This window comes from Manduca sexta, unplaced genomic scaffold (genome assembly GCF_014839805.1).
Source record: "Manduca sexta isolate Smith_Timp_Sample1 unplaced genomic scaffold, JHU_Msex_v1.0 HiC_scaffold_2482, whole genome shotgun sequence".
NCBI lineage: Eukaryota > Metazoa > Arthropoda > Insecta > Lepidoptera > Sphingidae > Manduca > Manduca sexta.
In genome coordinates, this window is record NW_023593451.1 from 9,310 (window position 1) to 22,933 (window position 13,624).

A 13,624-nucleotide genomic window follows, 5' to 3' on the forward strand; every position below is an offset into this window, starting at 1 on the left:
GGGAGAAGTGACCTTTGTTGTCGGTTACGTACGTATTGAATTTAAAGCGATATCTAATAGATGCAGTAACTTATGATTGTATTTAAACTAAAACAGTTAATTTTATTAACGAAAATATATGGATAAGAACCAAGAATATCTTAATTTAAATCTTATTAGGTATTGCACGGGGCTCCATTTGCGGGAATAAGATGTCCGGGGATAAAAGTCCTAGAGCATACACTACCTAACCACCAAATTTTATCCAAATCTGGTCACCTTTAGGTACTTACTTTTAAAGATTAAAAAGCAACTTATCTTCACAAACTATCCAATTTATAACATTGGAAGGATAGATGTAAAAATATTGTGTAAGTAAGACCAAGGACAGTATGTAAAAGAACACCGTAAATAAAACGTCACGAAGACGTATTTTTCAAATAGATACAGAACTCAATTTCCATTCAGCAAATGGTTGAGCCATGTCGCTTTGTCGTGAGCCATTCGCAACGGATTGAAAGGCTGGATTCGATATCGTACGAAGCAGCTAACTGCCGATCGCAGCGACGAATCAATACCCACACGCCATACAAAGAACTTGACGGAATATTGGAGCTTACTAGAATATCGACACAATGGTACGGTCACTGTAAGCTAGAAAATTGCACCTCATGAAATTCCCAGAGCAAAAAAGCAATAATTGTTTTTTACGTATGTCTGTCACATCGCGTTTTCTCTTTCTTGTTTGCCGCTTCTTGTCCAGTAAACCTGTATGAGTATCTATCAAGATATATACTTACCTATACATATCAAGGAATATTCCTCTATTGGGAATTTTCGAGAGTGTGTGAAGTCTACCAACCCGCACCAAGCCAGCGTGGTGGACTAAGGCCTATTCCCTCTCAATAGTAGAGGAGGCCCGTGCTCAACAATGGGACAGTATATAATAGAGGGCTGATATTATACATATCAAGGTGACCATCCTTAATGGTCCTGTCTTATGTTATCTTACTACTTAAGAGCGTTTACGTGCCGCGCGTGAAGTCAACTATAGGTAATTCTTCGCAAAATTCACTCACACAGAGCCGTTGCGTAGCTGTGTGCGTAGAGTTAGCGCGTCGGCTATCTTTATAGTCAGACCAACAAATTTTGATCTTCTCGCTTTCATTATCTAATTGGAATGTAACTTATGATTTATGAATTTATGATAAATGAAGAATTCTATTATTAAATATATAAGATTTCATCATGAAATAGTTTATATGTATCATTTTGTAATTATAAAAAAAAATAAACATTTTAACAAATTTTAACGGCAATTTTACAAATTGTTATTTTCACTTTTAAATGCAAATGCTTAAAAAATTTAAGCATTTGCATTTAGAAAAAGTACCCTTAGTAAAGTGGAGCTCATTATGAAGCCGAAAGATAGGCACCAGAACTCCGTAATCAGACAATAAATCAGGAAAATTACTGTGCTACGATGTTTATAATGGACCACATAATTACTCCATAGATCTGCAGTTTTTAATATTTAGCGTATTGAAAGTTTAAATTAAGTCATTAGAAATTACATATTGGAATTTATATTTTGAGTCAGAAGGTGTATGTAATGAGATGTCATTTTTAGGTGTATAACTAAAAAGTGAGAAATAAAAGACTTCTTTTTCGGAAGTTGGTTATATTTTTTGGATAGTTTTTTTTAATAGGTATTGCTTCTCAGTGACATCGATCATCAATCGATCGATTGTACATCCATGTATAACAATTTACCAGTTTTATATCCATAGTTTTGCATAATATTTGCGACACACGACGAAGCAAAATAGTTGGTTCTGTAATTTTTTTTGACCAACAGCAGTCAGCTTTGACTGTAAGTATGGGAATACCGTCTTTTACATCGCCACAGGCAACATCTTTATCAGTTTCTTCCCTAGCGGCCTCTTGCATCCTGTCCTCTGCAGCTAATTTCAATCATTTAGCTAACTCGTCGTAACATTTCATGTAAACATTTTGCGTTAATATTGGTAAATCTATGGAAGCTAACTGTTCGTTTAAATTTGATCTACCAACTTCAGTCATCATAGCTCCATTCACAGTTCCACGATATACGTCCATACTATCAATATATCTCTTAGCGCTTAAATAGCTTAAATTCCATATTGCACATATTACACTTCATTAAAAATGTTGACTGCAAGCAAACTTTATTCTCTTTCAATAGTTGTAAATGTTCGATACTACAACCTGTTGCTCTGTTATGGTTATTGCGTGTTTTAATTTGATCCAAAAAATATTGAAAATCTATAATTTTGCGGCTTTTAATAACCTTATTTATTTTGAGTGTAATATCAGGCACGATTACCTAAAAATTCAAAAAAATATATAGAATATACTATTATTGTTATCGAAGTTTACGCAAACACTACATACTTAAGTAAAACTGCATATGGATCTAGACGCGTTTAATTTATACAAGTATAATGACGCTGAAACCTGCACAGGGTTAAACGTCAGGATAAAATTATATGTAAAATTGATGTGAGCGTGTAAACCTAAACTAGCCCAAATAGTTAAGAAGATAGGTATACTAACTACTACTAGTAGTTTTATTCACTAGCTACATAAATTACTAAATCCCTTATTTCTAAGGTTCAAAGAGGAGAAAGATATAGGATTCCGTCTCTCGTCACTTGAATTTTCTTAACAGTGCGCATCAGTGAACACAAAAACTTGTTATTTGAAAGTAAGCGTACCTATGCATTATGCAAAAAATCAGCCAAGTGCGAGTGGGACTCGCGCACTGGGTATTTGGCGAGTTGTAAACGTTTTGACAACGGGACAGCAAAGTGATTCTATAAGGCTAAGAACTCACGAAGCGTTTTTACTCGCGCCCGCCGTGGTTGAGAAACGGCTGTTTTATTTCCAAACTCATGACGACCGGAGATCTGTGCGATTTGTAACCACCGCGGTTCCGATTATGTCCTGTAAACTTGGCGAGCGATTATCGCAAGGCGGGCGGTTACAAGATGGACAGTTAACGGTCAGTTGAGTTCCAGAACGCCATGGACACATATCAGAAACGATCACGATGGAGGAAAATGGCGTCAGATTTCTGTATCCACCCCTCCCCTACCGACTACTGCAGTCGCCCACCTACTAACCACAGAGCGCGCTGGTGCTACCGTGGCCCGCACGATTCTACTATTTGGCCGCCAATACAGCGGGTACCGCATACAACCGCGCACGCCGCGGGCGTAAAACGAGTTTTGAAATGTGCGTTTAGTCCATTGAAATGTTACAATTTAAGGACCGAATATTGCATTTCTTGGAGGACGCAATTTTATTTTTGGGCCATGTGTGGGGGTCAATAGAAGCTTAACCTCAAGTTTGTGGGGTCGCCACCCTTGTCCCCGGCCGCCATCTTGTAAAAAGGGGTGAAAACACTTTTTTCGCGATATCTCGGAAACTATACGTCTTACAAACATTTTGTAAAGCCATAATTTGTAGCAAATTGTTTTGCCTGCAAATATGTTTTTCTCCTTTATCCCCAAATGGTAACTCATACCTTTTCTACCTGCATAACATTCGATAAGTTAAATTTGGTAAGTTCTATGGCAAAGAAAAGAGTTAGGAATAAATAAGTAAAGTTGTACGAATTTAACAAAAAAATTGTAATAATATATTTACAATAAAAAAAATCAAAAATAAGTTAAACATTTTGTTTCGACCGGATTCTCATGAGCATTGACGAACCCGGTAAACCTTTTTAGCGCTGTAACAGCGTTTTAAATGAATGAAATAAAAAAAAATTATAGGGAACAATTTTCCTCAAAAGATCATTTACAAGTTAGTTTGAGGTAATTTTTTTGTAAAATGTGAAAAAAAGTTATAGAGCAAAAAAGAAAACTTTTATAAACAATTCTCACATTTTTGCTTATAACTTCTTTAATTTTTATTTTGGGCAAAAAGTTATATAAACATATTTGTAGGCAAAACAATTTGCTACAAATTATGACTTTACAAAATTTATGTAAGACGCATAGTTTCCGAGATATCGCGAAAAGTGTTTTCACCCTTTTTCCATGATGGCGGCCAGGGGACAAGGGGGCGACCTCACAAACTTGAGATTAAGCTTCTATTGACCCCCACACATGTTCTAAAAATAAAATTGGGTCCTCTAAAAATACAAAGCTCATGTAACATTTCAATGGGCTAATTGTTTTAGCTTAAGGTTCCATTTTTTCCTTCGAGTAACTATGCTCAAGTGTTTAATGAGTAAAAAGCAACAACCATAACTACAGACGCATGTTATAACATTAGTACATCAATCTTTTAGCTTTTGCTTTAGCCGAAGTTTCAGCGTTGTTACGTTTCCTTTTCTTGCCTAGAAATAGCTTTACTTCCCATTGTGTCTGAAACATAATAATATAATAATAATTTATAGTAACTACTAAAATTATTGTCAATCATTAAAGAAAAAATATTTTACTTACTAAAGTACTAAGATGTGGCAATCACTGTATACACGTGACTATTTTTCTACGCACAGCAAAGTCCAACTGGAGTCTCGCCGGAGCGACGAACGATACGTCCTCTCTCTAGAAAGCCTCAAGGCGGACTAATTTGAAACGATTTGCGCGTTGCGTTTTATAGTGGTATTTAAAATATTTATAGAAAAATAACAGAACTAATTTTGTAGAATTTTTAAATTGTATGTTTATAAGGAGATGTTCTTCTATTATAGTAATCCAATATTATATTCAATTAAGTAAGATATAGTGATAAAAAATCATTTAAATGACCAACATTTCTGTTATTTTCGAATTCTTTGAATTTTTTTTTCTCATGAATTAATCATAATAAGATATTTTTTCTCTACTAACTTTTTGCTTCAGGATCTTTTTAGTTAGATAAAAATAACATATTGTTATGTTCCTTAGTGGTTTAAGATATTTTGAGCTTCGAAATAGACGTTCGAAGCGCAAATTTGAAAACCTCTGTTCAGTAATCATTAAACAATTTACAAATACTCAATAAATCTAAAAATTTTCTCTACTAACTTTTTAGACAACAAAATTTTCTATAATAATTACTAATTCATATGTTTTTAAAATAATGTTTTGATGGATATTATCTCCTTCGAAAAGTGCTGTTTTTGAGACATACGGCGCGCGGATGCGTAAACGCTCTTAAGTTAATATTATATATACGAAAATACTTGTAAATGTATGGATGTCTCTTAGAAGTTAACTCAGAACCGGCCGAATCGATTTGGATGAAATTTAGCACACACAAATTTCATGTTCGGGATTAACATTTATACTAAGACTACTTTTTAACTTGCTTTCGCAGGAAATCGTAACTGTTACAGTTTTATCAGTTATAAAAAACTGTATACCTATAACTAGGCTTACCATACGTCCCGGTTTGACCGGGATAGTCCCGGTTTGAGATCCCCTGTCCCGGCGTCCCGGTCAAACTTGAACAGCACCGACACCCCAACCAATCGTTCCCCCGCCGCGCCGCCCGTGCCACCCGCGCCAAAGACGAAACAAAAGCGAGCGAGAACGAGTGATACCGACTGTAGCAAAATGAAAATGAGCCTCTCTCTTCTGCGTCCCGGTTTGGCTCTTCGTAATTATGGTAAGCCTACCTATAACCAACGCCTATCAGTCCAATAAATGTATTAACACTTTCTAGTACGCCCAACTAAAAACTATAGATTTATATTGTATGCTCTATATTCTATGCTCAAAACAACGAACAAATATGACATCCAAAGATGACATATTTAGTCAGTCAAATACAAAATTAGCGAGTATCATGTTTCTTTAATACTATTCAAAATTAGGGATGTATGTTAAATCTTTATGTGATGGCTGCTTTAAGCCCCCCGGTCGCCGCCTGGCTCTCTTTGGAGTAAAAGACGAACTGGACTGTTATTCGGAGAGCTACATCAAATGTTTTTGGAACTTATGTGATCAACACAGGAGCAATGATAATATCGCAATCAAACCTATTAGTAAAAGTAAGATGGAATTGTATTACTTACATGATTTTAAGTTACTCTCGAGGGAAAAACGTTTCCTTATTGTTCTACAAAATCATACTTTTGCTTACTTAAGTACTATTAGCACTAGAGTACTAGTTATATTTTCAAAAATAAGCTTATGTATGAAACTACCTACTTTTAATAGAATAATGCATACTTCTATTACTTATTTTTTATTTTTATCATTGCTTATGAACGAATTCATTTTCAGTTATTATTGTGGAGCCAAAGCGTCAAGAAATGCCATACAAAAACCTTGATGTGTACAATGATGGTATGACTAAAAAATATTAATGATTACCTTATAATAAATGATAAAAATTTGAAATCAATGAATTCAAATTTGATTTTATAATGTCTGTATTTCATAAATGAATAAAGCAGTCTGTCAGATATTTCTGATTATCTTTAAGTACTTGCCGCACATTCATATTTATTCTTGATTGTTGCACATAATTTTCGAAATCGCGCCATTTTATACATCAACATTTTCATTTAATGCACTGAAATACTTGTGAATCTGCTATGTATTTAAAATTTGGCACATCATTGTCAATAGATGACACATTCTCATTCCAAGGAAAATTTGATGCGGGTAGTATTTTAGGTACTGCATGGTAACATAATCTTGCTTCTTGAGACATAACTGCAATATCCCACTACTAAGTAATATGGCAGATGGTTCTACTGACTTCTCCTTGCCTCCTAGCAGGAATATAGCTGACTGACCAAAACTGTAAAGATGAATGAATGACAAACATATCAGTTTTATAAATTATTTTTAGCAAGATAATATTGTGTTAAAGCGAGGGCTTAATTCTGGCTAGAATGTCATAATCTGCATACACTTATGCCAAAAAAAGTACTTGGGACATCAAAAAAACTTCTGGAAAAGGAGTGCCAAAAATCTTCTCGACATAGATAGTTCGAACCAGGCCCAGCTTCTCAGGTATGTAGGTTTCTTCTAAGGTGTATCTGCTGTTACAGCAATCAATGATTCGCAAAGAAGTCACAATAAATTTTAGTAAAGTCAGATGTGCCTTTAGGTTTGAACTTGCCAACTTTTATCCTAACAGTTCATTCCACTCCCAATTAGGTTATTGCAGCTTTATATATCTGATATACTTCATATTGGATATGTTCATCATATTCTAATAATAAGGAAAGAAGAAGTAATTTTATCCAAAAAAGGATACTTGACTTATGTTTTTAGAAATTTCCATGCTAGTAAAGAGCTGCCAACCAATGCTAGTGCTTTTATAAAATATGTGACAATTTTGTTTTTAAGTTATAAAAAATATACAAACCTGAATGAGAATAAAGGTGTTCTAAATTAACTTCAGAATGATCAGTATGTCCAGACAGAGTAGAATTCATGTGATAGTAGTTAACAATAGCAGCCTCGGCTCTAAAACTGCTATACCCAAGGTATTTTGCAACAACATCAGAGAGCTCACTCAAATCCTCTGGAAATGGTGTCTTGTTTTCTTCAGTATACACCTGTAATACACAAATAAATTATCATTATTCACATTCATAATCTTACAAACAAAATGCATACAATTCAACATTCTGTATCTGTAGGGTTATTTTAACATTAAAATGAGATTATGTTGAGTATCTACTCCCATATCTCTGTGAGCACACCAAGCAACTAGATAAAATCAATCTAGTATTCTTTAAATGATAATGCAAAAAGCGTAATTATTGTAACATCTAATTTCTCTTAATGACAACTGTACAGTGTTATCTATGCCTAGTTATTCAGATTTAACTGGTCCTAATACTTTTTATGGAGTTGTGGAGCCTATAATCAGGCAAACAAAATTAAACTGTATTGTCTGTGATGAACAGCTACCAGGTATATAAGTGTAACTTTTAAACCAATTCATATCAAATTATATCTTATTAATAATTTATAATATGAATATTTGTTTTTGGAGCATTAAATTTTTTATAACTACATAATATAATAAATTGTATGAATTTTATTAACATTTTACTTTTGTATCCCAGTTGTGATGATATCCTAATGTTGTCCATCGTAGTTTTTTCGTCAATTGTTTATTACACTCTCCATTTTTAAAACATTCTTGCCACCAATCATTTAAACTCAACTCTATATCAATATTAACTTTGTTTGGCTTCCTTGGATATATTTCTAAACATTTTCTGATCCAGTATCTTTGACCAATGCTTGTAAATGGGTTTTTTATTAGTATTAAACCTGGGTGTTTTGAGAAATAAAATGTTTGCCACTCTTTAGTGGTTTTTAGACCCAAAAACCGTGTCCTCGGATCTTCGTGTACATTGTTTGGCATTGTAGGTACAATCTGGAATAATAAAAATTGGTAGTATATTTTTCTTATACATAAATCCAAAACATAACCATTGACAAAAGGACATACCTCATCCTGTTTATCCACATTCTCTGGAAATAAAACTGCACTGAGCGATGGCTTAGGCTTATTCGCCTTATAATACTTAAATTTTTTCATAAAGAAATCTTCTTCAACTGTCGTTTCAGCACATTGATAACTCATTTTATTGATATTGTTCTAGGCCTATATCTGATTTTTAAGTGTTTCAAACAGCACTTAATTTTATTCGTATATTCTTTACTGGACTTACAATATTTACACACTTACAATAGGAATACTAAAGTATTAAACATTGCAAAACGAATGCAGGAATTATATCGAAATCGACACAAAATACATATTACAAAATAAAATGTATATCAATTTATAGTTTTATCCTATGGTTTTATCAGCTGTTCTCTTGTCATTTTGTTTACATCATAACATAATAGGTACCTAAGTAGATACTTCAAGCATGAAAAAATATAAAAGAGATAGGTACATACCTAGTTCTCCACTTTTCACATAAACATGAACGAGATAAAAAAAATACGAAATCAAAAGCATGAAAATGTTTCTGGACTAATAAAATTCACATCTATATAGGTACTTGTCTACGATTCATATAAAAAACGTATTCCGTAAACGAACACACAATTTATTTGTTTAGTTGATTACAAATCTTTCTTTCCAATACAAACATAAGGTTGCAAATACAGGACAATATGTTTTTTTTTTATATTATAATAAATGCATTTATATTGTTTTTTTTTAATTCGTCCTTAGAGTCTTACGACCAACTGCCAAATCTTACGTATGTGTGTAATTTATATTGAAATAAAAATCGGTATACATAGCCTGCTTGTTCTTGTTCTGAGACATAGCCATAACAAAAAAAAACAAATTGTCAACCGTCAAATGACATCTGAGAATTGTCAACAAATTACAAAATACGGTAATACCAAAATACGGCTACACAGTCTGGCGCTAGAAATTATATTCTGGAAATAAAAATAAAACTGTAAAAATGAGTGATACTATGGGATTAGAAAAACCTCTCGACATAACTAAGGTATAGATAAGTTTTACCAAACACTACGTTGTTCTGCCATCAATGGCAAAGAGCATCTATAAATCATTGGATCCACTTATTTCTTTGTCCCTGTATATAAAAGGGTGTAACCTTGTAATAAGTTTACCGAGTCAGTTTGCCAACAATATTTAACTAAAACGAATACCAGTCTCTTATTATAATATGTAAATTTACTTATGTACATATCAACTGCAGAACTATATTTACTACAATTTTGTCTTCTACACGTAATGTCTGCCTTTTCCGCCGACGAGCACTATTTTGACTCAATTTGTGTAATTGTAATTACTATGATTGTCACGAGAAACAACTAATGTTTCAGGGCACAGGGCAATGCAGTGCTTTGTAATAAAACTGTTTGTGGTATACCTTCTCTCAAGTAACTCATTTCTTTCTTGGCTAATTTTTGACATCTAAATCTAATCCTTAACCACACAGTTCACAGACAAAGAATGTTAACATAAAATGCAGGTTACACAATTTTGTTAATAAAAATATTTCTTCTTTTTTCAGGATTTGGAAGATGGTAAAACAAAACTAAGAAAATGGCTAAACATGAATTTCAAAATTGAAATGTCTGATGGCAGAGTCCTTATTGGAGTTTTTCTCTGTACAGACAGGGATGCAAATGTTATATTAGGTATTGTATTATGATTTACTTGTAACTTATAAATTAATTAAGTATCTTTAATCCATACTAGAAGTTTACAATATAAATACTTCACTGATTGTTTTACTGACTGCCTTGGCAGTGCAGTTGTATTGGGTGTGTGGCACGACTACTGCTCTATGGTCCTGGTTCGAATCTAGGGTTGGGAAGTTTTCCTTAGTATCAGCCCTGAGACTGAAGTTTCTGCCTGATATTGCCATAGTTTCACCCTTTATCTCATCATAGGAGGGAACGCATATTACAAAAGTTGGCACATTATGGGCCTCCACTTACACCTTTGATATATAAAAGTGTAAGTGTGTGTTACTTTCTCTTTACATAGAGAGCAAGTGTATTATAAATAAACAACTAGATTTTACAAATAAAATAAAAAAATATATAATTTTAGGAGCATGTTCTGAATTTCTCAAGAATAGCAATGGTGAAACTGAAGAGCCAAGAGTACTAGGTCTAGTGATGGTGCCAGGACGACACATTGTTTCCATAAAAATAGATGACACAACGCCCCCACAAAAATATTATTATGATGAGTAAATACATGTTATTTGTGTAAGTTATATTTAATTTTGTAAATAATAATACTAAACAGTAAGAAAAATAAAATATTTAAAATGCAACAGTTTTTAGTTTTTCTATTAATCTTTTCAAAACTTCATTTTCTAAATAAATGTTTTTAGAATCATTGGCAAATGGATTATATTCATCTATACCACATTGTGAGGTTTGGAGAGAAACTGACAAATCATTACAAAGAATATTAATTCCATTTTGTGCATCCATGAAATTGTCTTTTAAAAAATCTGGGTCCAATATTCTTTGCAAACATATGTAAGGATTTAAAGGCATTTCTAATTTGTTTATGGTTTTGTAGAAAATGACACTTGAATACCTCACATCCTCATCTTCATCTTGTAATAGATTTACAGCTGATTTTATCAATAATACCTTAGAATTATCACACAAATTGTCAAAAATAGAGGCCATTTCGTTATTTGCAAGAGCTGCAATATGTCTCATGTCCACATCAACTTTTTGAGGGTTAGTTAAATTGTGAATTATTTTCGCTAATTTTAGTTGCAGATCTATGTCTCTAATTGCTACAACTCTAGCCGCAAGTGGAAGCAAGTATCTCATATTATATGGTAAGCTATCTTCATTAGTACCTTTCAAGTGCTCTGCAATATCTATATGTGTAATTTGTATTTCTAAACTTATAAGATATAGTATTTTCCAAATGAAATTTCGGCCATATTTATATTTATACAACAATATGGTATTTGTTATTTCTGTAAGTGTACATTCAGAAACTTTGTTGAAGGATTTCAGTTTCATGATTATGTATTCACAGCCTTTTTCAAAATAAGCTGTATCCATTAATACTTGCAGCATCTGTGGCACTTCAGTCCATGAACAAAACAATAAATACTTTTGAATAATAGTATTGACCCATGTATCTATGCCAGCTTTATATAAATTCCTATGAGCAACTTCCAATGCTTGTGTTACATCATTTAATGTAACATTATCTAAAAACATGTCATCAAAGAGTTCTTTGCACATATATGAATGGTTTTTAGTTGTAAAAACTGTAGAATACCTTGCTTGCAATTTGCTGAACTGAGGTTTATACATTGAGCCTGTATAGTATTTATGACATTGTCTCATCAGTGTGAGATGACCATGAAGAGAATTCTCTGATAGATTTTCAAGATTTATAAGTATTTTATAAATTGTTTCGAATGTGTATATGTTGAATATACATTTAGCAGTCAATCTTCTAACTGTAAATATTGGACTTCCGAGTAATAATACAAAATACTCCAATAATTCCTCATCTGCAGATGTCCCTTCTAACATATTAAATGAAAAGTTATATCTTTTTGCACTGTTTGCTAACAGATTCAAAATAGACACTAAATTTGAATGGGATTGCAATTTGTCACAGTTATTTTCATTTTTTAATTGATTTATGATGATTGACCACAATTTTGGAGAATGTGTTCTCAATTCGTCATATGCTACAGTTGCAATCGTTTCTTCATCAATGCCAGATGCCTTTTTTTGTCCTATTTGCCTAGGTACTAGGGCTCCATAAAGTTGTAGTGCAGCATTCCTGTAATTGTAAAATCAAGAATATATATTTGTAGCTTTAAATTGTAATGCTCTTGGTTATTTTGGTATATTACCTTATTTGCCAGTGTGGACTTGTTAAATTGTTGTATCCTAGTTGTGCCAATTTAGATGAGTAGTAGGTAACATCTGTGGCTAAACTGCTGTCTGTTACAATTTTCGTCAGAAAATGGATGTATATGGCTTTTGGCAAGTCCACTTGATTCTCAATATTATCTATATCTTTCGACTTCGGGATGTCGTCAACTTTGTCACATGCTTCTAACAATTTGTCCATAAAATAGGTGAACAAAGGCTGTAATTTACAGTTTAGTCAATTTCATAGATTTTATAAAAAAAAATTATCAGTCAGAATCACTTTATCATACCTTTCCTTTTTTCATATCACTTGACACTATTCTATGAACCATTATAGACAATCCTGCTCCTCGTCGTGTTATTGACGCCATATTACTTGCTTGCTGTATTAAGATATTAAGTTTTGATTTCAACAAAATGTAAGGCAATTTGGAAGCATTTGATTCTTCACTTTGAGATGACAAATGCTGAATAGCTTGTCCTAATAAAAACAAATAATCAATTGATTAAAAGTTGATAGTTATAATTTAAAAGACAAATGATTTTCTATATTTACCTAAGGCGGCACCTGCAGATTCTATAGCACCTTTATGTCGGGAAGTTTCTAACACATGAGTTAAAATATTTAAACTCTTTTCACAGACGGCCATGTCTTCCGAGTTATATCTAATTAAAAGTGATGTTAAATCACAACAGGCCTGCAATGAATCAAACCAGATATAGGTTTATATGCAACTGAGTTTGCTCACAGTCCATTATAAAGATCAGTAGCCAGGGACAAATTAGCTTCCTATCAGCAATAAAATTTTCTAAACACATTAGTTGTTAGAGGATTACTCCTTAATCAAATTTATAGATTGTAAAGAGATGAATTGGTGTGCGTGCAGTGCAGGGGATGAAATGGTGCAGATGAGGATGAGGTTGATGACTGCGGTGATGTTGAGTAGGGGGCGACAAGAATAATCACCAGTATGATACGACAAACACTATATTAATGAATGATAACACAGAGTGTTGTGTCCCCACCAGGTGGAAGCGCAACCCTCTTGCCGTTTTTACTGGAAATAGTCCCACGCAGTGGAAGCTAACTTCTAAATTGAATGGAAGCAAATATAACAGAACAAGATAGTACGATGTAATTTCTACTTCAACTAACAAGTAATGCTTCCAGACGTCATATTTCGCCGGAGAATCTTGACCTCGCAATGTATAAATTACTCGTTCCGTTGTAGCGCCATCTCTTGACGATGGGATGGAAC

At 33.2% G+C, this 13,624-nt stretch overlaps 3 protein-coding genes across 4 annotated transcripts; 1 reads left to right on the forward strand and 2 right to left on the reverse strand.

Annotated features, from left to right (window-relative positions):
• Window positions 1-5,913: 5,913 nt before the first annotated feature.
• Window positions 5,914-10,776, forward strand: LOC115442669 (N-alpha-acetyltransferase 38-B, NatC auxiliary subunit). Of its 2 annotated transcripts, XM_030167792.2 has the most exons (4): window positions 5,914-6,010; window positions 6,246-6,308; window positions 10,001-10,127; window positions 10,546-10,776. In XM_030167792.2, the coding sequence occupies exons 1-4, from the start codon at window positions 5,978-5,980 to the stop codon at window positions 10,689-10,691; spliced, it is 369 nt and encodes a 122-aa protein (XP_030023652.1). In that variant the 5' UTR covers window positions 5,914-5,977; the 3' UTR covers window positions 10,692-10,776. The 2 variants fall into 2 exon arrangements, with proteins under 2 accessions (XP_030023652.1, XP_030023660.1); XM_030167800.2 differs by lacking the exons at window positions 5,914-6,010; window positions 6,246-6,308 and adding an exon at window positions 9,293-9,466.
• Window positions 7,127-8,859, reverse strand: LOC119192204 (nucleic acid dioxygenase ALKBH1-like). Its single transcript, XM_037446037.1, has 4 exons — window positions 8,443-8,859; window positions 8,038-8,367; window positions 7,342-7,534; window positions 7,127-7,185 (listed from the first exon to the last, which is right to left on the reverse strand). Exons 1-4 carry the CDS (start codon window positions 8,575-8,577, stop codon window positions 7,127-7,129), a joined length of 717 nt encoding a protein of 238 aa, XP_037301934.1. The 5' UTR covers window positions 8,578-8,859.
• On the reverse strand, window positions 9,032-13,063 carry LOC115442643 (the record flags this gene model as incomplete). The annotated part of the gene is given in 4 exon segments (XM_037446038.1): window positions 9,032-12,270; window positions 12,344-12,582; window positions 12,656-12,846; window positions 12,922-13,063. Coding segments are annotated over 4 exon segments (2,079 nt in total), but the record flags the coding sequence as incomplete, so codon positions are not given.
• Between the last annotated feature and the right edge of the window lie 561 nt (window positions 13,064-13,624).